At 40.6% G+C, this 27,484-nt stretch overlaps 1 protein-coding gene across 1 annotated transcript in view; it reads left to right on the plus strand.

Moving 5' to 3' along the window:
- Positions 1–27,484, plus strand: part of LOC145415590 (gamma-aminobutyric acid receptor alpha-like) — a 336,377-nt gene that overhangs the window by 23,810 nt on the left and 285,083 nt on the right. Inside the window, exon 5 of the mRNA XM_080284811.1 lies at positions 11,865–12,085. Coding sequence (XP_080140937.1) covers positions 11,865–12,085 — 221 coding nt within the window. The remainder of the gene's footprint in view (positions 1–11,864; positions 12,086–27,484) is intronic.

The following is a 27,484-nucleotide window of genomic DNA, read 5'->3' on the forward strand; positions in this document are numbered from 1 at the left end:
CCAGGCCCAGATGGAATTCCGCCAATTGTTTTGAAAAAGTGTTCCCCTGAACTTGCCTTTGTTCTAGCTAAATTATTCAGACTATGTACACGTACTTCTTCATTCCCAAATTCATGGAAAGAAGCCAATATCCACCCAATTCCGACGAAAGGAAGTTCCTCTGACCCCTCTGATTACAGACCAATAGCTGTCACATCTTCTCTTGGTAAGGCATTTGAAACTTTAATTAATAAGCACACAGTTAAACATCTTGAATCCAACAACTTAATTAGTGATAGACAATATGGTTTTCGCCACGAAAGATCCACGAGACATACTCAATCTCCTAACTAATACCATCCATCAATCAATTGACCTACATGGAGAAACTCATGAAGTAGCCCTTGATAACCCACAATCCCACCCACTCATATGCAGATGACTGAACACTACATAGTTCATTTACACTCAGACACCCATTTACAAAGTGTAATATCTCTACCTCTCAACTCAGTACAGCCATCTCCATAAATCAAGACCTATCCACTATCAGTGAATGGGGACAAAACAACCTTGTCTCATTTAATGCTAGTAAAACCAAATATATACAATTTACTAATAGACAGATATTGCCAGATTCGTATATTACCTTCAGTACTACTAATATTCCCATCTCCAAAAGTATTGAAATTCTCGGAGTCTCACTTACCAATGCCCTCAGCTGGACCTCTCATGTTAGATCCCTTGCTAAAACCGCCTCAAAGAAACTTAGACTAATGTACAGAGTCCGTAACTTCTTCACTGACGAGCAGTTAGCTGTAATTTATAAGTCATGTGCGCTCTCAGCCTGAATATTGCTCACCCTTGTGGAATGGATGTGGACAGGTTGCATTAAAACAATTAGACAAGATTCAGAACAAGGCTGTTAGAATTATTAACAACCCTGCCATTACAAATAAACTACCTCCCCTACAAGTAAGAAGGAATGTTGCCTCCCTTGCATTATTTTACAGATATTTTTATGGCAAATACTCAGACAAAGTTGCGTACATGGTGCCACCTCTCCATGCCTTCCCTCGTGCTACACGGGCATCTGGTAGCACTCATGACTGGAATGTCACTCAGCCATATTGCAGAACTTCTGCCTATCAGAATTCTTTCATTGCCCGTACTGCATCTCTCTGGAACTCGCTTCCCCAGAGTTGTTTCCCTCCAGACTTCAACCTACAGCAGTTCAATTCTAACTGTTACAGATATTTTATGAACAGAGGACACCAATATTCTGGTGTATGGATTATTTTTTTATTCATTGGTTTTTCCTTCCTCTGTTCTGTTATTTAAATATACTGTATATATATATATATATATATATATATATATATATATATATATATATATATATATATATATGTGTGTGTGTGTGTGTGTGTGTGTGTGTGTGTGTGTGTGTAATTCACCGGGTCGGTCAGGATCACTTGATGATCGTGATGGTCAGCTTTTACCCTCCCGGAAGGGAGCTGAGAGCTCATATAGTCCGATCTAAGTGCAAGGCTGTGACCTTCACACACGCACACACCCGTCCCCTTGCTCAAGGGGGACAGTAACCACCCACTTCGTCAGTGAAACTTTTCGCAACCTGAGCGAGGCACGAACTCCCGTCCACCAGTTGGCAAGCGGGAACGTTACCACTGCACCAGCGAGCGGTGTGTGTGTGTGTGTGTGTGTGTGTGTGTGTGTGTGTGTGTGTGTGTGTGTGTGTGTGTGTGTGTGTGTGCGCATATTGCCAGACGCCTTAATCCAGTAAGAGGTGGCAACAAAGAAATCGCCTCCATACTGCCCTGGCCCACCCCATTTCACTGCCCTGCTCCTAGTTCACACACCCACTCTCTCAAATATCTATCAAGTCCATCCCTTCATCTCATCCTTGGCCTCCCTCTTCCTCTTCCCCTTCCACATCACTCTCATACACTCTCCTCGTCAGTCTCTCACTCTCCATCCTCTGCATATGGATAAACCACCTAACTGTGTTTCTCTTAACGCTTCCTATCACATCCACATCCACACCACAACGTTCCTTCACTTCCTTATTTGTCAGTCTGTCTCTCCATGTGACTCCACATGCTCCTTTCAAATGACTCATTTCCACTGCTCTCACTCTTGACTTGTGTCCCTCCAAGAAGGTCCAAGCTTCACGTCCATACGATAGAGTTAGTATCACAATACTGTCATGGAGTAACTTTTTCGCTTCAACGCTCACTTCCCTGTTTCTTATCACTGCTTTCAAGGAACAAGCAACCTTTCTTCCTTGTTGTACCCCTTAAAGCACTTCACCCTCGAAACTTCCATCCTTACTCATCGCACTACCCGAGTACTTAAACGCACTCACATTTTCCTTTTCCGCCTCATCGAACCTCAGTGTACATTCAGTGACTTCATTTCTCTCGAAGACCATAACTTTAGTGTTCCCAGCATTCACCGTTAGATTCCGTTTCTTACACACTCTCCCAGACTCATTCACCACGCCTTGCAGCCCCCCTTCGTCTCCACTTAACAACACAGTATCATCTGCAAACAACAGTACAGGGAGTTTCCACACACTGCCCTCCCTCATTGGGGCCACTTCAACATCCACTGCCCTACTTGTATCTCTTATAATTCCATCCATAAACAAACTGAACAAACATGGAGGCATGACACATCCCTGTTTCAATCCAACCTTCAAATAGAAAAAATCACTCAGTTCACTATCAACACGCACTGCAGCCTTAGCACTCTCATACATACTCTTCACGGCATTCAACAACTTCCCATTTACTCCATATATTCGTAATACTTTCCACAATCCTTCTCTATCCACCCTGTCATATGCTTTCTCCAAATCCATGAAGGCCGCATAAAACTTGTTTCCCTTCTTTAGATTCTTTTCCACTAAAGATCTAAGAATGAATATCTGTTCTAAACAACCTATTCCCTTCCTAAAACCTCCCTCTTCTTCTCCAACTAATTCTTGTTATTTCTCTAACTCTGTCAATAAGTATCCTACCATATATTTTTCCTATTACACTAAAAAGACAAATGCCCCTATGATTCCAACACATTTCTTTTTCCCCTTTCCCTTTGTACAGGGGAATAATTATACCTGACTTCCAATCCTACAGGACTTAACCTTCCTCCCGGGCCAATCTGCACATCTGTATATATATATATATATATATATATATATATATATATATATATATATATATATATGCCCAACCATTCTATGGTCACTTCCTATATTTATTTTGTTACACGCAAGCGAGCGATGTTTACTCTCAGCTAAGTCTGGTAATAAGCGGCCTGACACAACCTAGCCCAACCCGACTGTCACGCTAAGCAGAAGTTTATAACTTTACTTCTATGTGAAGTAGACTTGAAATTTTTTTCTGCATGAGATATATTCATTCAATGAATTTTTTATCAACTAAAAACACACCCATGAAGGCATAGGAACCCTTAGAATCTTGAGTTTTCGAAGGGAGTGTTCAGTTCTAATCGGTGAACGTTTTAGTGACGAGATCAAAGATCAGATGATAATTGCGATAATGTGGTGCTTGGTCGCTCGTCTCGCGCTCATAAAGCGCACTTTACTGGTTGATGACTGATATTTATGACTGTGTTATTCTTATCTGCTACAATGAAGTTAATTTCATTCTTTGTTTCTCCATTAAATCACCCAGGGGGATCAGAGTGGCTTTGTGGAATGTGGGAAGTTTGAGGGGTAGAGCGGGTGAAGTGGCCGAAGTAATGAGCATGAAGTGGATGGATGTGGGATGTGTGCAAGAAGTCCGGTACAGAGGTTGATCAGTTAGAAAGATTGCTGGGAGGGATTAGTTGTTTTAGCAGGGTAGGATAGATGGATATGGGGATGTGGGTATGTTGGTTAGGAAGAAATGGTTGGAATATGTCATGAGTGTTATGAGAGTAAGTGATAGATAAATAGTAGTGAAAATTTTGTTCGGTGGGATGGTGTTTGCAATTGTATCGGCATATGCTCCACAAGCAGGCTTGGATAAGGTAGAGAAGGATGGATTTTGGGATGATTTAATACATGTAGTAAGTGGTATGGAGGATTTAAATGGCCCTGTAGGTGAAGCAGCTCAAGAATATGAAGGAGTACATGGGGGATGTGCATATGGTACAAGAAATGAGGAAGGGGAATGGAAACTCGAGTTTAGGGAGGCAATGAACATGATTGTGTGCAACACACATTTTAGGAAAGGAGAGAGTAGGTTGATTACGTACGAGTCTGGGGGAAATAGCAGCCTGATAGACTATTTCCTGGTCAGGAGGGCTGATAGGAAGTAATGAGGGATTTTAAAGTTATAGGGAGCGAGGAGTGTGCAGCAACACAAGTTATTGATATGTGACATGGTGCTTAAGGAGCGGGTGATGAAAAAGAGGACCTATGCATCTAGGAGGAAAATATGGAAGCTGAAAAACCAAGCAGTATGGATGCCTCCTATAGCGAGATGAGGAGAGTGGTGGCTGAAAAGGGAGACGTGGACGGAAGTGTTAATGCACAGTATGAAGCCCTCAAGACCAACCTCTTGAGAATTACTGATTCAGTATGTGGATGGACAAGAGGCTCACCAAGACATAAAGTGACTTGGTGGTGGGATGAGGGTGTAGAAGCTGCAGTTAAGAAAAAAAGAAGGATTTTCCAGGAATGGAAGAAGGACTAGAAATGAGGTTTACAGGGCGAAGTCTGAGTCACAGAGACTTTTACTTGATAACCATAATAGTATGGAAGGGAAGAATATTTTTTTTAAGGTGGCAAATCAGATGAAGAAGGAGAATAGGGATATCATAGGTTAGCAGTCTGTGAAGAATGAAGGAAAAGTTGTGGTGAACAGTGGGGACATTAAGGACGCATGGAAAGAGCATTACAGCCAGTTGTTGAATGAGGAGTTTGACTGGGACAGGGAAGGTTTGGAGCCAGCAGATCCAGTGTTTGGCCCTTGGCCTTTGATTGACGCTGCTACTGTGAGCGGGGCAATAGGCAGGATGCAGCTGGGGAAGGCAGCAGGTGTATCTGGGTTGACTGCTGAAATGTTGAAAGCCTCAGGATCTATAGGTGCGGTTAGTCAATAAATACGATTATGTTTGTGTGTTGTCCCAGATGATTGGCTGAAGAGTGTAATTGTAAATGTGTACAAGGGGAAGGGCGATCCCCTGGAAAGAGGAAATTATAGAGGCATAAAGCTTTTAGACCAGGTAATGAATGTAATGGAGAGAGCTCTAAAATGTAAGAGAAAGAGTGAATATTAATGAAATGCAGTTTGGGTTTATGCCAGGCAAAAGGGACCACTGATGCCATGTCATTGTTCGACAGTTACAGGAAAAAATATGTAGGAAAGAAAAGGAACTGTACGTTTTTGTTGATTTGGAGAAGGCCTTTGACAAAGTCCCTAAAGAGGTGGTTAGGTGGGCAATGAGAAAGCTTGGGATCAAGGAATGGCTGGTTAGGGTGGTTATGGCCATGTATGTGGGTGTTCACACCCAGGTAAGGGTGAATAGAGATTTGAGTGATGAGTTTTCCGTGAATGTTGGTGTGCATCTGGGGTCCGTCTTGAGCCCCTTGTTGTTCATCATGGTACTTGAAGCCCTGTCACGTGACTTCAGAAATGGACTTCTGTGGGAGATGTTGTATGCTGATGATTTGGTGTTGGTTGCAGAGAATGAATGAGAGGCGGAGGAAAGATTTAGGAAATGGAGAGATGGTATGGGGCACAAGGGCTTGAGTGATGGTATCTACGGCTTGAGCCGGTACTGTCAAAGAAGAGGGGGGAGTCGCCATGTGCGATTTGTAACAAGGGCGTGGGAAGTAATTCCATCTTGTGCAGTGTTTGTAATAAGTGGATGCATAAGAGATATACTGGTATTAGAGGTAGACTGCGAGATAATGCTGATTTCATGTGTGCAGTGTGTCGGGGAGAGCAGGTGGACATTGTCAGGCGTGAAAGGATTGAACTTGCTGGCGAGTCTCTTGAGTGCGTGGAAGAGTTTTGTTATTTGGGAGACATGTTATGTGCTGGAGGGGGTTGGGGTGGGGGCAGGAGCTAGCTCTGTGGCTAGAGTGAGGAGTGGTTGGAAGAAGTTCAGGGAGCTGTTGCCTCTCCTGATATTGAGAGGGCTCTCCCTCCATGGTAAGGTGTCTTTGTATGCGGCATGTGTTTGGAGTGTGATGCTGTACGGTAGTGAGACCTGGGCAGTAAAGGAAGAAGATACTCGGAGGCTCAAACGTATAGAAATAGCAATGATTAGGTGGATGTGCGGTGCGTCCGTGAGTGCAAGGCCTTGGGGGGGCTAGGTTTACAATGGAAGAGTTGAGAGGTAGGATGGGACTGGAATGTATTGGTGTTGTGATGAGGAGAGGTAGATTGAGATGGTTTGGGCATGTGGAGAGGATGAGGGATGATAACTGGTGCAGAAAGTGAGAAGCGTTAATGCTGGAGGTTGGGTAGTAAGAGGTAAACCGAAAAATACCTGGGACAAGGTCACTGAGTGTGACCCCAGGGTTAAGGGACTAAATAGGGAAGCTGCCAGAGATTGAGCAGCGTGGAGACCTGCCATTAGGTGACCATTGCCGACACATGCAAGCATGTTGGGGCCTTCAAAAACGAAAACGAAAGACGAAAACTTGGATTTTCCAGGTCCATTTTCTCCCTGTTCTTTTGTGAAAGAATGTGTTCATCATCATTCTCATATTATACATTGCAGGAAAATTTACCACCATTTCACCTCTGTCATGCCTTTCTCCCACTCTGAATTTTCCCATTCTTGCTTCTCCGGTCTTCGATTTGCCAACTTTTGCATCGAAGTCTCCCATGAGTATAGTTTATCTGGGCTTTCCGTCTTCCACAATCATGGAGATGTTACCATAGAATGTTTCTGTTTCTTCATCTGAGCTTTGAGAAGTCGGTGCATGGACTTGCATTACTTTCAGGGTGTATTTTTTGCGTAATCTAATTACAATTCATGCTACACTGTCAGGTATACAGCTGAATTTAACAATGTTCTCTGCAAGACTTCTGTTGATTAAAAATATACACCACTGAATCTTTCATTTTGTCGGCCTCTGTGGCAAAATAGGTGGTTGCTGTCTTGGACCTGAATTAATTTTTCTTCTTTTCTGTGGACCTCACTCAGACCTACAATATCCCAACTGATGTCTTCTAATTCAGTCATTAAGATGTCAAATTTGTAACCTTCTGCAAGGCTTCGTACACTGTATGCGTCTTGTAGATATTCATGGATTTCACTTTGTTTAATAATCCGGTCTCTGATCTGCCGAGACCGTGGCTACTCAATTTCGGTGGCACACTGCCTGTAAGCACAGGAAACAGTATGGTTGGACCTTTAGCAGACGATGACCCATGAGGAACGCCCAAGAAATAATTACCAGTAGAATTCAGGTTTGGTTGGGGGGAGGGATTGTGGCAAATAATCTCACCTCTTTGCCACATAGTTTCTGTTGAGATGTAATTTTTGTGCCACCTTATTCAGTATATTCAGTGAAGCCCTATGTATTTATATGGGGTCCCATAGTACACGCCGTCTAAAACAGTACCTACATCTGTGAGGCTTAATCAGAGCATTGGGTCTCGGGCCTAGGCTATTCATTTTTCGACATCAAGACAACAGTGAGCAGCCTTGCTGGCCTCTCTGTGGACTTATGTGAGCAATAAACCCAAAGATAGTAAACCTTTTTGCGTCATATCTGGTTGGATGACCCTAACCTGGAAAACCAACAGAAGTCATTTGGTTATATGATTACCACCCAATTTAATACACGGTGTTCTGGGAAACAGGAAACCATATGGCTTGTCATGCTGTATAGAGTAATTGAGTGAGTTGATGGTGGACCCTTCAATTTATCACTATTTCTAAAGACAGGTGATGTGTAAGCGATCTTCCAATAACTAGGTACTCTATATTCAGTTAGTGATTTATTGAAGCGTGTATGGGAGGTTGATTAATTGTCGTCAACGTTTAAAGATAATGAAGGGGGAGAGAATGAGAGGGGAAAAGGGAAAGGATGGAGGAAGTAAAAGGGAGAGAGGGAGAGAGGATAGAGACAAAAAGCAGAAAAGTGGAGGGAAAGAAAAAGGGGAGAGGAGGTGAAAAGATTAAATAAATGAGTGGAGGGAAGGAGGAAGGTAGAGAGGGAAGGAGAAAAATGGAAATAAGGAAGGAAGTGGGAGGGAGGGAGAATGAAAAGACGGAAAGGAGGCAGAAGTAGAAGGAAAAGAAAGAAAGAAGGAAGGGAGGGAGAAAACCATAGAAGAAAAGAGGGAGGGAGGGGGAAAAGAGAAAAGGAGAAAAAGAAGGAAGGAATGCCAGAGAGAGAGAGAGAGAGAGAGAGAAATGAAATGAAAAGGTAACACCAGAAAAGACCATATGGCACTAAGACGCATCACAGAGTGAAACTATGGTAAAGGAGGAAAATAAGGGAAAAACGGAAGAGAGAGAGAGAGAGAGAGAGAGAGAGAGAGGAATATTGCCTAGCCTATGCATTTTTACGACAATGTAAAAAATTTTGTGTATGTTTGTCTATGGCAGGACGAAGGTAGAGAGGGAAGGAAATGAGAGAGAGAGAGAGAGAGAGAGAGAGAGAGAGAGAGAGAGAGAGAGAGAGAGAGAGAGAGAGAGAGAGTGAGAGAGAGAGAGAGAGTATTCGAAAACTCTGTGGAGGAAGTAAATGTAGATAGGAAGATAAATAGGGAAAGAAGAGAGAAAAGGAAGGAAGATGGAAGAGAGAAGAGATAGAAAGGGGAAAGGAATGTAAGAGAGAGAGAGAAAAAAAAAAAGAAAAGGAAAATGAGCAAGGAAAAAAACTGGAAAAGGAAAAGAATGAATGAGGGAAAGGGAAAAATAGATGCAAAGAAGACAGGAGAAAGAAGAGAGGAAAAAATCAAGAAAAAAAGAGAAAGGGGAAAGAAGGATGGAGGATGAAAGAGAAAAAAAAGATTAAAAGAAGATCGGAAGAGGAATGGAAATAAGAAAGCAGAGAAAGAAGGAAAAAAAAAGGAGAGAAAGGAAGGAAGGAGAGAGGGAGAAAGAAAATGAAAGAGAAGGAGGGAGCGAAAAGAGAAAATAAAAGATAGAGAAAAAGAAAAATGGAAAGACGGAAGGAAGCAGAGTGGGTGAGAGCAAAATGTAAATGAACGGGAACGAGAGACAGACAGAGAGAAAGAAAAGTAAATAGGTAGCAAGGAGAAAAGAGTGAAGGATGGTCAATAAGAGTATGTAGAAGGGAAAGAGATATACAAGAAGGGACGGAAGGGGGAGGGAGGAGAAAGGAAACAAAATAAGAGAAAAGGAAAAATGGAGAAAGGGAGGAAAAAAAAGCTAGGGAAGAGAAAAAATGAAATCAAGGATGAAGGAAGATGGACCGTCAGATAAAAAACAGGAAAGGGGAGGATGGAGAGAGGGAAAGGGAAAATGAGAGGTAAGAAAGAGGGATACAAGAAAGGAAGAAAGGGAAGAAGGTTGAGTATGAAAAAAATGAGCCAAAAGGAAGGATAAAAATCAAGAGAGAACACCGAAAATTAGCAAAACAGAAAAAAGGGAGAAGGGGGAAGAAAAACGGAGATATGAATGATGGAGAAGACAGGAGATGAGGCTTTACTTCTTAGGACAAACGTACTACTGAACTTCCTTAACATTTTCACAACGATGGCGTCTTTTTACTCGTGTTAGTTCCAAACGATTTTATTCAACTCTGGGGAAGCTTTTTGTATTGAGGGGGTTACATACAGTGTCCCATAAATTTCTCTATTATGTGAGGTCTCCCTAAAACCAATAAAATCGTCAGGTGATAGCAAGAATACGATGAAAAAGGCAATCTTGAGCTGAGAGGTTATATTTTGAAGAGCACATGAACCCCTGTCTTTCCTGTTCAATCTTCTCCCTCTCCTTTTTTCTACCGCTTTTTCATTTCCACTTCCTCCTTCCTTCTCCCGTAACAGAAAAACAATAAGGCAGGCACGCACTATTCTCATATACCCTGCACCGAGCGACACAGGCGAGGGATCGGACAGAAGACATACAGTAGGGCACTAAAATCCATCTCCGTAGGCCAACTAAAAATTCAGTTTTGAGTGGCCAGAGAAAATGGGTTTTAGATAATGTTTGTTGCTCCCCTCACCAACATTCCTTACAAGGTGGTTGTTGACTTAAGGATCTCTCTCTCTCTCTCTCTCTCTTTCTCTCTCTCTTAATTTCTCTTTCCTCACTCTGTTTTCTATCCCGTCTACGTCTTATTTCGCCGTATTATTTTCTCTACAGACCTACTCGATACACAGCTATTCCCAACTTCATCCTGACAATATTAACTGGCTGTGCAGTACATTCACCCTTCCCTCTGGTTATCACCCTCTCCATCACTATGGCCATTTTCTGTATTCCCTTCACTACAATGGCGCATGATCGTAGTTTACTCTCATTACATCTAGACAAATTTTTTCAACTTAGGCTACAACACTCATACTGATGGCGTTAATAAGTTATACTGTATATACACCTTCACCTCAAGAATAAATGCTATTCTAAGGAAAAAAAAAGTTTGCTTGGAGATAATAATAATAATATAACACGGAACAGTACCTCAGGCAGAACAGATTAACCTTTCTCTTCTTTTTGTCTTTCTTTCCTCTAAAACCCACTCAGTGAACTTCTATTTTCGTCAGTACGTCTTTGACTTTATTGAGGCCATCATCCTAACCACTTTCTCCTTTTTCTTAACATTTACTCCCTTTCTTATAAAAAAAAAAAAAAAAAGTCCGAGAGCTTACAAAACTTGTTACTTCCATAGAAAGTTGAACAAAGAAAAGTCAAAATCAAGATCTGTCCGTTTCGAGATGCCAGAATGCAATGCCCTTTAAAGGCTGGAGGTCATAGGCAATGGAAAAGACGGACTGAGAAAGACCGTTCAACAACTGACCAGCTGCATACATGAAAGAACAACAGAACTGATCAGCTCTTGGATTTACGAGTTGAACAGAGAGGAGGGCTAAAGTGTGCGGCAAGACGGCTGCTGTGTGTTCACCATAATGTGAAAAAGATGCAAGCTCAGAGCCCAGAGGAACAGTGGCATGAACAATAGTGTTCGAAGAGATAAAGATGTGACGCTGAGGCAAAGAGAAACAGGCTGAAGGGAGCCAGTAGGAGGAGATTTAAAATGAAAAGTCTCTAAGTTGTATTATCAAGACTGAAGGAGTAATCAAACCCCTTATAGTTGGAGGTCATTTACAGAACACTTGAAATTGCTATACTCGTATGTAAGCAGCCTGCATGCCACATTATGGAGTGTAGTTAGAAATTATACTGAAAGGTGTGACTTGTTCTATCATCATCACGTGCCTCAGTACTTAGTAAAATGTAAATTGTCCTCATCTCCGCCCTCTCAGTTTTATTAATACTGACCACAGATTTAACTCCATTTGGAAATTTTGAATGAAGTGAGCCCCCTTTCCCCTAAGACACACACACACACACACACACACACACACACACACACACACACACACACACGAGAACTGTATTCCACACAGAGGTGAGTAGTCTGTATATAAAATTAACTGAGTGGGATTAACCCCTTCACTCAAATGAGGTATTTTGTGTTCTGCTACTGTTACTATCAGACGATTTAATTCAGATTCGGAGAGATTTTTCGAACTGGAGGAGTTAGATACAGTCTTCATTAATACAGATTTATGTTATAATAAGTAAAATCATCTGGCGTAGCAAACGTAGAAGAAAATACGTCATCGGAGTTAAAGATTGCATGAGTCAGGTCAGGGCACCTACTGTATGTCTACCGGCCGCTCTCACCTCCCCAGACGTACTCCATGGACTGCTACTTTCGCCAGTCGTGGGTGGACGCTCGCTTGGCCTTCTCCGATCTGGACCAGGCCATCACCCTGTCCGTCTCGGTGCTGGACAAACTGTGGAAGCCTGACACGTTCATCTACAACGGGAAGAGGAGTTACGTACACCTCATCACAACGCCCAACAAGTTCATTCGCTTGTACCAGAACGGCAGGATACTGTACTCCTCCAGGTGGGTGGGCCAGATTTATAGACAGACAGATAGGTAGATGGACAGATATAGATAGATAAGTATAGATAGACAGACAGATTGACTGACAGACAGACATATAGATGGATGGATGGATGGATGGATGAATGAATGAATGGACAGATGGATGGATAGATAAACACGGAGACAGACAGACATATAGGTAGACAGAGACAGATAGGTATATAGTTCGATAGAACAGATAGACAGACACACCCATAGATAGAGACTGAAATTAAAAGTAACTGCAGCTCCAAACTTTTTCTGAAATGGAAATAAACGAAGGAAAAGGGAGAGAGGAGATAGAGGAGGGAGGGGAGAACGGGACGGAGAGGTAATGAGGTGTGGAGGCAAGAAAGAGGTGGATTACTAAGGACAGAAAGAAGACAGGAAGAAGGTGGATGGAAGGTGAACAGAAGAGAGAGAGAGAGAGAGAGAGAGAGAGAGAGAGAGAGAGAGAGAGAGAGAGAGAGAGAGAGAGAGAAATGGCGTGTGGGATAACAAGACGTAGGTGAGGAGGGAATAGAGAAATGGAAGAAGGGAGAGGAAAAGGAAAAGGGAGTGAAGGGTAATAAGATAAGAGACGGATGGAGAGATGGAGAAATGGAGGTGGGAAGGGAAGAGAGAAGGGAGGAAGGAGAGATGGAGAAATGATGCGCAATGGAGAGAAGGAAGGTGTGGTGTTCATACGAGTAAAAGGCTGAGTCGTTCATGTAACAGAGCTCCGTTCATCCTCTTACCTTCACCCCATCACCATCAGTAGTAAGTTCATTGGACTGTCTCTGAAAAGCAGGATATTGTATGGCTCCAGGTGTGTGTGTGTGTGTGTGTGTGTGTGTGTGTGTGTGTGAGAGAGAGAGAGAGAGAGAGAGAGAGAGAGAGAGAGAGAGAGAGAGAGAGAGAGAATTCGGCTTGACATGAGCATGATAAATTAATGTATTCATAGCGGGTGTAGAGGAACTTCTAAGAAATGTATATGGGCTGCATAATCTCAGCAGGATAAGATACAGATTCGTGAAAGACATGGTGTAATGATGCATACTTGTACATGGCTAGATAAAGGTGGTATTACTTATTCTTTTTTTTACCTGTTAAACTCTGGCCACATATTTAAACAGACCGTTCCCATAGAGCCAGCAATCATCCTACGTTCAACATACAGTCGCATGCCACAACCTCGGCACTGATACCCACTGTATATATGCAAGGGTTGTCTCATCAGGACACGTGCACTGATACAAGTGAGGGTGTATTTATGTCGGTGAATATTATGGAAGATTAGTATAACAAGTTTTAGTGATATTCAATTCATCAAACTGTTCCTTGTCTCATCCTAGGATCGAACTCGCGTCATTTCAGACAACCGACGACATCTCTAACCCCTCTGTTACCATTATGAAATCCTAGGATCGAACTAGCACAATTTCAGACAACAGACGCCCTCTCTAACCACTCGGCCACCACCTCATAATGACAGAGTATACAGTTCTGAAATAGGTACGCCAATATATGAATTTGAAGGCTGGAGAAGGCGTAGTAAGCCAAGAGGAACACGGATGATTAGAGTAAAGGAATGTGTAGGAAAGCGAAGTGTGGAGGAATAGAAAGGTAAGGAATTGATAAAGAACGGATATGGGTGAATGATATACATAAAGTGATGCATACGATATGGGATGCACCACTTTCTTTTTTTTTTTTTTGTATACCAAATTACTCTGGTACAGCTGTGTGTGTGTGTGTGTGTGTGTGTGTGTGTGTGTGTGTGTGTGTGTAAAGCAATGTATAACGAAAAGGAAAATCAGAAAATGTGTTAATTTTTTTGTTTCTGAATTGGAGCCAAGGTGTCGTAAGTCTGGATATGTGGATGGGTGTGTGGGTCATTTCACTAGGCTGGCTGATTGATATTACTCTCAGTTTTGTGCTTTCTATTTCTTCTTTTCTGGATCATCTGTGAAGTGGAATTAGGATTGGGATGTAGATGATGATGAGGATTATGATGATGATGACAGAGAGAGAGAGAGAGAGAGAGAGAGAATGGGGTGGGAAGGGGAAAAGAAGGCGTAATGATAAAGGAAAGAAAGAAAAATAAATGAATAAAGAATGAAAATTACGTGGAGAGAATGAAAGTGAGGAATGGAAACGATAAGAAAGATGATTGAAAAGAAAGTTACAGTGGCAGGGACCAAGAGCAGGGCAAGACTGAAATGAGAATGAGTGTGTGTGTGTGTGTGTGTGTGTGTGTGTGTGTGTGTGAGAGAGAGAGAGAGAGAGAGAGAGAGAGAGAGAGAGAGATAACAGCCAGATCAAAGAGTTTCCCCTTCAATCCCCGTTTTTTTTTTCTTAAGAAAGAAAATGAAACGGTAAAGTAAAAAACTATTTCTCATCTCCATTTTTCTTTATATATCACAGCACATTGACGTCTGTGTTGTTTGATCCTTGCTACCGACACATGATTGCACCTGACCTGAGAAAAGAGTTTAAAGGCGAATGGCATGGCAGTTCTTCCCTATGGCACGGCAGCCCTTCAGCGTTCCCCATACCTTCATATGCCACCATTCCGACACTAATACCCTCTGTCTATTTTAAATACATGTTAGCAATGTCCCATTCAGGCCGGGTGCAGTGCTATTAGCTCTTTTATCATATTTTTTCTACGACATGTCGCTGGGTGCCGTGAAATATCAATAAAAGCTGTTTTAACAAAATTCAAATAATCAAACTGTTTCCTACCCCAACCTGGGATCGACACCACGTCCTTACAAACAGCAGACCACACCTGTAACCACCTAACATAATTACCTTCGCTGACGCCATCACTACTAAGGAACTCTTGCTAAGTAGAAGATACACGTCTGGCAATGGCAATAAAATGCGTCAAGTCAAAAGGTCTATCCCAACTCCACATTTTAAACTGAAAGAAAATAAGTCCCGTAATCATTTGACGCGTTTTGCTTCCTTCAGACGATTGTTTTTACCTAAGGAGAAACTTTGTGTCAGGAAGAGAGTAGTGAAAATTGTGTCTAAACCTCCTAACCCGAAAAAAATCTCTCGTTTACCTAATAAAATCATCTGGAGGTTGCAAGAATGAAATATGTCACTAGAATACATGGATAAACCACTTCGTATTCGATGGCGTATTCTATAGTCTATTATTCATTTGGCCACATCATTTTTGTTTCAACTTTGGAGAAACCTTTAGAAATGAAGAAGTTAGATATAGCCTTCAAAAATCCGTAACTGCCACTGTCTTATGTTGATTAAAGTCACCCGTTGGTAGCAAGAAGAGGATAAAGAAGAGTAATCGGCCTGAAGAGGTTAAGGTAAGACAGTAGTAAACTCCCTTCCCATCCTGCATTCACTCGACAAAGGTAAAGAAACAATATGGACGGTAAACAATCTGAGACAAATTTTATAAGAAAGTCTTGAAAGTAGTGATAAAATGTTCGTTGTATAGCGACCTCTAATTCTCTTTTTCTCTCTCTATTTCTTCCATTCTTTTCACTGGAGCTTTATTATCACATTCCAGCGACTCCCAGCCCTGTGTTTCGTGGATCACTAATTAGAGAGAGAGAGAGAGAGAGAGAAAAAAAAAAAATACGCGTGTGTGTGTGTGTGTGTTTAATCGGCGTCTATGGGTCATATTCCCGTCACTTTAATTTCTTCAGTACGATGACTTATTTAACTCTTGGTATCCCCGACGACAATATTCAGCACAGAGGAGACTTTTGGGAATGGGAGTGGTGATATAGCCTTGACTAACCCCCTTCACCGCGAGGGGCTCTTTCGACGATGAATAAAATAGTCTGAGGGTAGCCACAGTGAAATATAAAAGGCATCATCTTCGTGAGAGAGTTAAATCGCTCTCAGTCAGCTTTTCTCTGCCAGTGTATTTTGTCCACGGCATTATAATATTCTCTTACATGTTGTTTAGGTGTTTCAGAAATCGACAAATACCGTATAAAAAACAAATGAGAATATTGTTCACTTCAGTATATTGATATCTTGCTCTTGCCAGACATATTTTATGCAGTTTAAGAAAGGCCTGTATAAGTGAAAGGGTTAACGTGTTGTAGTTACTGTTGGTCAGCCCCTGTCTGTCTGGCCGAACAGACCCATCAACTATAGGCAAGCAACCGTTCCTGCAGGGGCGTCCCGTGCGGTGAACCGATGTTCCCTTGTGGCTGACAAAGCCTTGCTATTGCGAGGCGCGGGAGAAAAGTGAGGAGGTTTGGTTCCTGGATGGACACCGCATTTGCCTCTTTCCACCCAGTTAACAAAGCCATCATAGACGGGTACAGTGACAGAGATGAAGAAAACGCAGGCAGCAAATGAGTGGATGATGGTCACCACCACTTACCATCAAAGGTTAACGTTCAATATTCAGAAACTTAGTTGTAAGGAAGTCTTATTAAGCGTCTTACCCCTACTAGAAAATGGTCGTAAATCTTCCCAAATTTAATCCCTCCAGCCCCGTGACGCAGTATGCTTCTTCTTGCTACCGCCAGACGAAGAGTTTATTCAGCTTAAGGAACACTTTTTGGAGTGGAGAGATAAGTGAAAGCTATATCAAACCGCTCTTGTTTGAAAAATATATCATAAAGTTAATCAGATACCATAATAAAGGCACGAATGAAGGGTTCAATATTTCTATAACACAGGGTAAACATGGTGAAGATTTCTCGTACTTCCGTTCATTTTCAGCTTACCAGAATAGCATATTTTCTCAGAACAAGCATTTCTCGATATACCTTACCTCTCCAATCTAGTCTAGTATAACAAGTGGTGCCAGGCTTAACAAACCTCGCCCGACCACTCAAGGTCAAAGGCCATGGTGCCAAATGAAAGTCCACATGAGACTTCCTATATCTTGATAACAGTAAATATCTCTATGTTCAGCCAGTTTCGAGTTATAGCCCCCTGAATATCCATGACCATGACGGTCACTTAAGGTCAAAAGTCATGGTACCAATAAAAACCCATATATTACTTCCCATATGATGATAATAGTAAATATCTACTGTATCTGCACCCAATTTCGAGTTATAGCCCCCTGAATATGCGTGACCTTGAGTTTGGCCTTTCAAAGTCACTAAAAGTCAAAGGTCTTGGTGCCAAATGACAGCCCATATGGGAGTTCCCGTACGTTGGTACAGTAATAGTATATATCTCTATCTTTAACCGGTTTCAAGTTATAGTCCTCCAAAAATCGGTGACCTTGATTTTGACCTTTCAAATTCTGTCGGTTACCTCCAAAATTTAATAATTTTCTTTTGAGACCAGTACCCACATATCTTGAAAGTTTCATGTAATTTCATTCAGTCAGTTTCCGTTAACCCGCCCCGTCCCGACGACGTATGGGTACGTCACCACGATTTGCATTTGCCAGTCCCGGCGACGTACCAGTACGTCGTGCAATTGCAAGGTCGCTAATTTGCACAATTTTCAATTTTCGCACGTGATTTTTCGTATGTATACACGGGACACCTTCCTCTATTCCTGTACAAGATACCAAGCAAGGACAATGCCTTACACTGCATAACCTCCCCCCTCCCCCCCTCACGACATTGTCTTGGCAAAGGACCTGTTACCAGTGACCTGGCTAGTAAAGTTATTCAGGGCCAGAGTGATTCCCCAATCGATGACAATGTGGAGGACAATGTTTACATAGCATTAGAAGAAGAAACAGCCAGAAATAATGATCAGGTAGTGTGGCAAAAATAGGTCAGGTATGGTGATTAGTTAGTGAGTGAAACAATGCTTATAATGCCTTTATTACTGCTTGAAAACCAATATACTGTCATACTACATATACATTCGTACCAAGTAAATAAATAAGTACCGTTTATGAGTGGATAAAATAGTTACCCTCCCATAGAACTCGTTTTCTTTGGTGCCAGCATGTTAGAAAACCCACTCAGGTAAGGAGGAACTCCTACCTGGAATGGGCACTTTAAACCTCAGGTGAGCGATTTCTCTATGAATTTTCGATGTTTCTCACCAAAAGCGAAGGTTTTAGCCAAAAAAAAAAAATTCGAAAATACCTCGGGACTGGGGGATGTCGGAGGTGCGGAAAGCCTCGGGACGTGACGGGTTAATGTTCCTAACAAACAAACAAACAATGAAACTCGACCAAAAACAATACCTTGCGGGACTCTGTCCTGGGCAAGGTAAAAACTATTTATGCAATAGACAGTTAAGATATAACAAATTTGTAAAACTTGAAAGATGCGTGACTGAATGGGTAATATAATTTCACAAGGCACTCTGTTGATAGTTCTCCTGCAGCATATTTCCCATAGCCCAGTGGCTGAATATGACAATACCATTACTGTCCTACATTTTTACATAATTTTCATGATACGTTCTCGTGAGTAAAACCTTATTCTAGTTACAGCTCAAGATTCAAAAGTAACGTATCAGTTTAAGGCCAGGTCAAAGACAACTATGCATACAGAAGTCAGTCTGATAAAGAACCTTATTATCAAAACTTCCCTATTACAGTTTCTATCTCTCTATTTGTGCCTTCAGCTCTAGCTTCCTTTCTGGTCGTTCTATAGCTACTGTTATGAACGGCTACTGTTGTTAATTGCGGAAACATCTCTAGATGCAACCCTGTCCGTCCGACGTTCACTAACTGTTTCGGACGCGAGGTGCTTTACTCCTGTACACTTCAACAAGATCCCATATCACAGTCCTGATGGTCCCATACCTATCTAGTACTTTTGTATTTGCTTTTCTAGAGTTATCTGTAGTGGTATTATATGGTTCTTTCCTGGCACCAACTCTCTTCCTTCTATTCATCAATGATCTTACAAGCTGCACATCTAGCCCAGTCCACTCATACGATGACGACTCTGTTCTTCATTTTTCGACCAGCTTTCACAGCCTCCATTACACCAGGTACTTCAGCAGTTAAGAGATGAGGCTATGGCCTACTTGGTTTCTGACTTATCTACTATTTCTGAATAAGGTTAACCCGAGGCATCCCATCAACGTATGGGTATGTTGCAACGTTTTGTCACAGCTAGTCCCGTGGACGTACTGGTACGTTGCACAATTGCAAGGTTCATAATCTGCACAATTTTCAATTTTTGCGTGTGATTTTTCGTACGTATACACGGGACATCTTCCTCTATTCCTCTACAAGATGCCAGGCAGAGACAATGCCTTACACCACATAACCTCCCCCCCCTGCACGCCATTGTCTCAGCAATTCACCTGTTACCAGTGACCTCGCCAATAAATATATTCAGGGCCAGAGTGATTCCCCAATCGATGACAATGTGGAGGACAAACTTTACATAGCATTAGAGGAAGAAACAGTCAGAAATGATGATCAGGTAATGTCGCCAAAAAAGGTCAGGTATGTTGATGAGTTAGTGAGTGAAACAATGCTTATAATGCTTATATTACTTTTTGAAAGCCAATATACTCTTGTACTATATAAAAATTCGTACCAAATTAATAAATAAATACCGTTTATGAGTGGTGTGGAACAGTTACCCTCCCATAGAACTCGTTTTCTTTGGAGCCAGCCTGATAGAAAACCAAGTAAGGTAAGGAGGTACTCCTACCTGTATCGAGTATTTTAAACCTCAGGTGAGCGATTTCTCTATGAATTTTCGATGTTTCTCATCAAAAGCGGAGATTTTAGCAAAAAAATTTTTTTTCCAAAATAGCTCGGGATTGGGGGGTGTCGGAGGTGCGAAATAGTTCGGGACGTGACGGGTTAAAGACACCTTGTTTTTAATGCATTAAAAAGCTTAATTCTTATATCTTTCAACCCGACAGAATCTACTGTACGAGTCTATTAATACTGTATTCAGCAATACACTTTCCAGTCTTTCATAATCTTGCAACATTCTTGAGGCTTCTTTGCATTGGGACATATGGAAAGATCATATTACCTTCCGTGCAAAATCCCCTTAGAACTGGATGTGCTAAACCTACTCCGTGCTTTCTTTATCCCTGTGCAGTTACTGACTCTGTACAGGTGTCTTAATCGCCCGTGTGTGGCTATCCCAAATGTATAAATTTACTCCGTTAGTAAACTTTATGCTATGTTATCACTTACACACACGCACACACACACACACACACACACACACACACACACACACACACAGGCACGCAGCGCACACGTGTGAAAACTATAAATGAAGCTGTGAATGCCACTCTGATATCTAATATACTATAGCACTAGCCGTATGTGTGTGTGTGTGTGTGTGTGTGTGTGTGTTTTGGGCAGCCGAAACTACACATTCAAATCGCACCAAAATTGGCACAAAAATCGCAAAAAATTCGCTGATGTGAAAAAACTTGGTCCCATCACGACTGAAAAACTTTTACTATATTTAATGAGTGATCACATTTTGACCAAAAAAGCCACCACCGGCGCCCGGCATAGGATCTCCGCAGAATTTTTTGCCCATAGCTATAACTAAAATGTATTATAGCAGTGCGAGAGCCCTCCGCAGGAGCAAGTGCGAGAGGCCCGCAGGGCCCATGAGCACTTGTTAATGTTTATATAATTTTGTTAAAGATACGAGTATCCCAAATATTTCTGTCCTTTTATAATTTTCATCTCCTCACCAGGAGCCCAGAACTAAACTACTCAGTCCCGTAATTCATGGTGAGGGTGACGAACTGCACTCGTCCCGAAGTGGGGTTATCTTAGCAATAAACCCCGGTCACCCCAGTGCAATCCCTTGCTGGCCCCATCCAACTGGACAGCCAGTAGATCACCAGACGTCATTTGGTTATATGGTTACCAACCAACGCAGTAATGGTTTCCTGGTGTACAGGATATCATTTGGCTTGTCACTGAATACAGAATCACTTAGCCGTAAGGAAGTATTACACTGAGGAACTCAAGCTGTCATTCATGTACACGTATCCAAATGAAAAGGTTATTCCTGTGCTAATTTATTTGTCTGTTCATATATTTTGTGTGGCTTGGGATAATGGTGAAAATGAAAACTGATTAACCAGCTGACTCCGAATATGGCAAAAGACGGCATCATACTGCAAGGGTTAATTTTGACCATCTCAAACCCCCTTACTGCAAGAGAGCTCCCAACCCTCAGCCCCCCCCAAAAAAGTCGCCTGACTGAAACAGGAAGTACACAAATGAAATGACACTGTTGTGAAGGAGTTAACCTCTTCAGTGTGACAACTTCTGTAACATGGGTACGAACAGAAGATTTCCTCAGATTATGAGAGAACTTTAATACTGAAGGTGCTAATAAAGGCGACATGTGACCTATACAGTTACAACCAGTCAATAATCTTTGCCGGCGAGGTACAGTACGAGCGAGGCCATTTAAATCTGAAAGCACTGAAATGTCGCCTTACACCCCGAAGATGCCCAGAGTAGATTGGTGGCTGTTTACCTACCAAGTTTCACGTCTTTATGACAAACTCTCTGGCCTGTAGCCCTCTTTTGATGATTTTCGACATGCAGCACTTGGCGCATGTCACGTGCCACGTGCACCGCTGGAAAATGATGTAACCAGTCAAAAACAAATCTTTAAAAATTGGGCTATCATATGGTACCAACCACGCAGTGGTCAGCCCAGTGGTTGCTGACATATAAGCTTCTCAAAAGTGTTACAGTTGGGCCGGGTTGGGCCGGGCCTGGTCGGGCCGGGCCGGGTAGGGCCGCTCATATGTGAGAAATGCCACTACCTGACGAGAGACTCGCGAAGCCCTCGCTCGTAAGAATTCTCCCATACTACCCCTGGGTACTATCGCATTGTGGTAGCAACAGCAAAGAACAAAAAATATCACTGAAATTTTGTAGTGAAAAATCGCTCAAAAAATATCCTCTGATGACAAGTATGAACTTTTATTCCATAAAGTGTATGATGTAGGGATGGCTAAGTGTTAAAAGGCACTGGAAATAGATGGAGACACTATGCAGGCAAGGAAAAGATAATACAATAATAAGCACATGTAACCCTTATACACACGCACACACACACACACACACTATATATATATATATATATATATATATATATATATATATATATATATATATATATATATATATATATATATATATATATATATATATATATATATATATATATGTTACAGGCAGACTGTGAAATCAGTCAATTTATATATATATATATATATGTTACAGGCAGACTGTGAAATCAGTCATTTCGTGAAATGCCTAGGCAATTCAAGAAACCAGGTCTAAACTGGGATGGGTTAATTTAGATTAGGTTAATTTAGGTTCCGGCTAGGTTAGGGTGGGATAATCTAGGTTAAGTTTAGGTTAGGTTAGGCTAGGTTTGGTTAGGTTAGGTTAGTTAGATTAGGTTGGGTTAATTTAGATGAACGTAAGTTAAGCTTTCATCTAAATTACTCTAACCTAACCTAACCAAACCTAGCTTAGCCTAATCAAACCTAACTTAAACTTAACCTAGATTATCCCAGCCTAACCTAACCGCAGCCTAAATTGACCTAAGGTCAATTAACACATCCCAATTTAGACTCATTTCACGAACTGACTAGGCATTTCACGAATTGACTGATTTTACATTCTGCCTGTAATATATATATATATATATATATATATATATATATATATATATATATATATATATATATATATATATATATATATATATATATATATATATATATATATCTTGGATTGCCGAGTAATATTTATGCTATTAAGATGACACTTTCCATTTTAAGTACATGAGTGCTTCAGTAATTTTTACCCATCATGGCCCTTACTGGAGTGAAAAAAAAGGGTTAAGAAGGGGGACGGGACTATATATGCTTAGTACTTAATTATTTTGTGTGGCTTGGGATAATGGTGGAATTCCAGAAGAGTGGAAAAATAGTGATTATAAAAATACCAAAAAGGGGAGATTTAAGTGTGTGTGGAAATTGGAGGGGGATAACTTTGACACCTGTAGTAGCAAAAGTCTTTCACAAAATCTTGTTGAACAGAATAGAGTCCGTAATTGATAAATTTTTATGAGAAGAACAAGCGGGATTTAGAAAGGGTCGAGGTTGTAATGATCAGATTTTTATTGTAAGAAATCTAATGCAACAGGCTAATGTGTTGAAAATGCCACTTAGTATGTGTTTTGTGGACTCTGAAAAGGCGTTTTATAGTGTCTCACGTGGAGCTATGCTGAAAATTATGAGATTCTATGGTATACCAGAAAAGTTTGTAAATATTATTAGAAGCCTGCATGAAGCTAAATTTGTAAGGTAATGGTGGGTGGTTCTTTGAGTGATCCATTTGAAGTTAGGTCAGGAATGATTCAAGGAGGAGTTCTTTCGCCTTTGCTGTTTGTTTTGGTTATGTATTATGTTAAGAGAAAGGTTGTAAGGACAGGTGCAGGAATTAACGGGAAAGAATATAAGAGGCTGATGGATTTGGACTATGCTGATGATATTGTACTGATTTGCGGAAGTATTTACGAGATGCAGAGGGTGCTTGATTGTCTGTTGGAGGATGGAGAAAAAGTGGGACTGGTAATAAATTGTGGAAAAACTGAAATTATTAATATGAATGTGGAGAACCAAATCGATTGTGAAATTGGGAATAATGTGTTGAAGAATACAGAAGATTTTAAATATCTGGGAACGATTGTATCATCTAATGGATTATTAAACAAAGAAATTGAGGAGAGGATTAGACTGGCTTGGCGAGCTGTTGGAAAGTTAAAAGCTGTTTGGAATAATAAAATGCTTTCGGTACATACTAAAGCAAAAATTTACAGGTCCATGGTTAGACCAGCTTTAATTTATGGGCATGAGTCATGGCACAGTACAATTGCAACAGATCAGAAAGGATTAGGATTTGATAATAAGATACTGAGAAGGAGTTTTGGAATAAAGTGGCAAGACAGAGTTACAAATGAATAAGGGATATTACGAGAACTGAACCAGTTGATGAATATGTGAGACTATCTCCCTGGAAATGGCTGGGACACATATATAGAAAAGAAGGCAGTTTAATACAGGATGTGCCAGAGTGGACTGCAAGAGGAAGAAGAGGCAGAGGTAGGCCGAGGGAGACGTAGTTGAGGACAATGAAAAGAGAAGCAGGAGAGGAGTGTTGGTGGGACCTGAGGGAGATGGCAGGAGATAAGCATTGGTGGAGAGAGTTCATCGAGACCCTATGCATCCCGTGGGGTGCTACAGGAAATTATATATATACAGTATATATATATAACTATATATAACTATATAGCTATATATATATATATAACTATATAAATATATATATACTGTATATATGCAGTATATAACTACTTATATATATATATATATATATATATATATATATATATATATATATATATATATATATATATAACTATATATATAACTATATAAATAACTATATATATATATAAATGTATATATATATATAGATATATATATATATATATAACTATATATAACTATAACTATATGTATAAATATATATATATATATAGAGAGAGAGAGAGAGAGAGAGAGAGAGAGAGAGAGAGAGAGTTATATATATACTATATATATATTTATATATATATATATATATATATATATATATATAACGATATATAACTATATATATAACTATATATATATATATATATATATATATATATATATATATATATATATAAATATATATATACTGTATATATGCAGTATATATAACTACTTATATATATATATATATATATATATATATATATATATATATATATATATATATAACTATATAACTATATATATATATAACTATATATATATATATATATATATATATATATATATATATATACTGTATATATGCAGTATATATAACTGCTTATATATATATATATATATATATATATATATATATATATATATATATATATATATATATATATATATATATATATATATATATATATATACTGTATATATAAAACGAAAGAGAGAGAGAGAGAGATGGGGGGGTACAAAATGTCCACGGAAATGACCCGCTAATTTTGATAAGCTGATTAATAAGAAACGTGGTTACTGCTAATATCTGTTACATATAAAAAGAAAAAAAGATACTATATTTAAAGGATTAGGGACAAGGCAGAATAAAATCCCACTATGGGAAAACCCAAGCACTTTGTTAGGCCATTTAAAAAGTACATCATTGTAAGAAAAAAGGGAGAACACGAAGAAAGAAGGTTGGAAAATATGGAGAAAGTGCTGGGTTACGTGTTCCCAGAAATTCCTTTGGCATTAAATTTTCTCTATTTGGGGGACGATATTGGATACAGAAAAACTCGTAGACCAAGGCTAGACATAAAATTTCAATATCTCCGAGTCTGAGATATATGATGGTGTCCTTCACACTTTGTGAATATACGCATTCACCTATGTAAAAATAGACCGTTAGGCAATATTGGCACACTTATGAAAGATGAAGCAAAAACATCTTCCGCTACAGTGATTTCACACACACACACACACACACACACACACACACACACAAACGCACAGAGAGAGAGAGAGAGAGAGAGAGAGAGAGAGAGAGAGAGAGAGGAGTGAAGGAGAGGGAGAGGAAGGTACGATAGGAATGCAATAGAAAAGTGAGGAGAGACAATGGAAAAACAAGACTCACACACACACACACACACACAACACTGACAAGAATGAAAATGAACACACACACACACACACACACACACACACATACAGAGAGAGAGACACACACACACACACACACACACACACACACACAAGCGCGCGCGCGGACATAATTGGAACTTCATAAGGAACGTCAGGTACTCTCCAGTGGCAGGTGTGGGGGAGGGGGAGATGGGGGAAGAGGGTGGGTGGATGTGAGTGGGAGGGGGTGAATAGGAGGGCAATAGGGAGTGGGTGAGTGGGTGGAACGCAAGTGGGGGTAATAAGATACTGGTGAGTGAGAGCGAGAGGGAAGCGGTGGGAGTGGGAGAGGGATGAATGGAATGAAAAGGATGAAGGGAAGAGGATGAGGAGTAGGGGTAGGGGGGGTTAGAGTGTGGATGACGAGGCCTGGGACTTAAATTGAGGAAGGGGTGAACAATGGTAATGGGGAGGCGAATGGAGGTTAATAGGGAGGCAAATGGAGACGAAAGAAAGGGAAAGCGTGGGAGAGAGGCGAGAGAGAGTAAAAACGAGGGGGAGGGAGGGAGAAGGTAGACTGAGTGGATAGTGGGAGGAGGTGAATGGGAGGAAAGAAAATGTGGGTGGAGAGTGGGAGGGGGCGAGTGGAGGAAGGTGAGTGGGGATGATTGGGAGGTGTGGATTGTGGAATAATCTGGAGGTGAGTGGGAAGGAGGAAAGAGAGTAGAAGGTGAAAGGGAGAGGGACGAATGGGAGGAAAAAGTGTGTGGGTGGGTAGGGGTGGCATGAGAATTGACGTAATGACAAGTGAACGGATAGACTCGGTTCCTGTATATGGTGTACTTGACAATGTAATGTTCACCACTGTTATGTCCTTTTACCCTATTCTTTCTACCTTCGCTGAAAGAAGCAACGCATATGACAGTGATGTGTGCGTATTTCTGCTTCATCCTCTCCTGTTTGAAGAACAGTATCATATATACCGTAATTCACTAATATGAGGCCCCACAGTAACGCCAGTATAATCATTATCATTGAACGGATATCAAACTCCATATTTACAAACTTTATTTTATGTCAAACCACATACTACCTCTCAGAACTATCTGACATTGAAATTAATAAGTCATTTACTGAAAAAAATAACATAAAAATAAATAACTTGTTCTTCCTCCAGCCCTACGCAGTGCTGAGTAGACGTGAGTTGGTCAACTGTACTGATCCAGTGATCAACTCATAAGCGATAAGTGACGCGTACTTTTAATTCTCCTGATTTTACTCAGTATTTTTCTTCCTGGTTGTGGTATCAACTTAAAGGAAAGGAATTTAGATACTTAATTAGCTAAATGATTACGTAATTAGGGTAACTGCAGCCATCCCATTAGATAAGTTGCACCGAATATTCGCCAATTTGGAAAACCGGGTTTAAATAATGTTTAAGGGCTGAATGAAACCACTTTCAAAACCTGGTGTATCTATGGAAAAATTGCAATGAGATGTAGCAAGTATGTTCCATATTTCAATTAAATCAGCTGATTAGATGCAAAGTTGTCGAAATTATTCCTGGGCCTCTGAGCAGTGATTCATTCTGTATAACTTCACCACGTCAATACTGGAAACCTGTATGCCAGTTTTAACAGGGAATACAGTACCCTCCATGTCCAATGCTTTACCACCATTCTACAGTATACCACCTTGCCCACTCCTCTCCGCACAGCTACCTTTTCTTTCATCCTTACACTGAATTCTACGACAAGT

Source organism: Coenobita brevimanus, chromosome 103 (assembly GCF_032717465.1).
Source record: "Coenobita brevimanus isolate Jiangsu-jjx chromosome 103, ASM3271746v2, whole genome shotgun sequence".
NCBI classification, from domain to species: domain Eukaryota; kingdom Metazoa; phylum Arthropoda; class Malacostraca; order Decapoda; family Coenobitidae; genus Coenobita; species Coenobita brevimanus.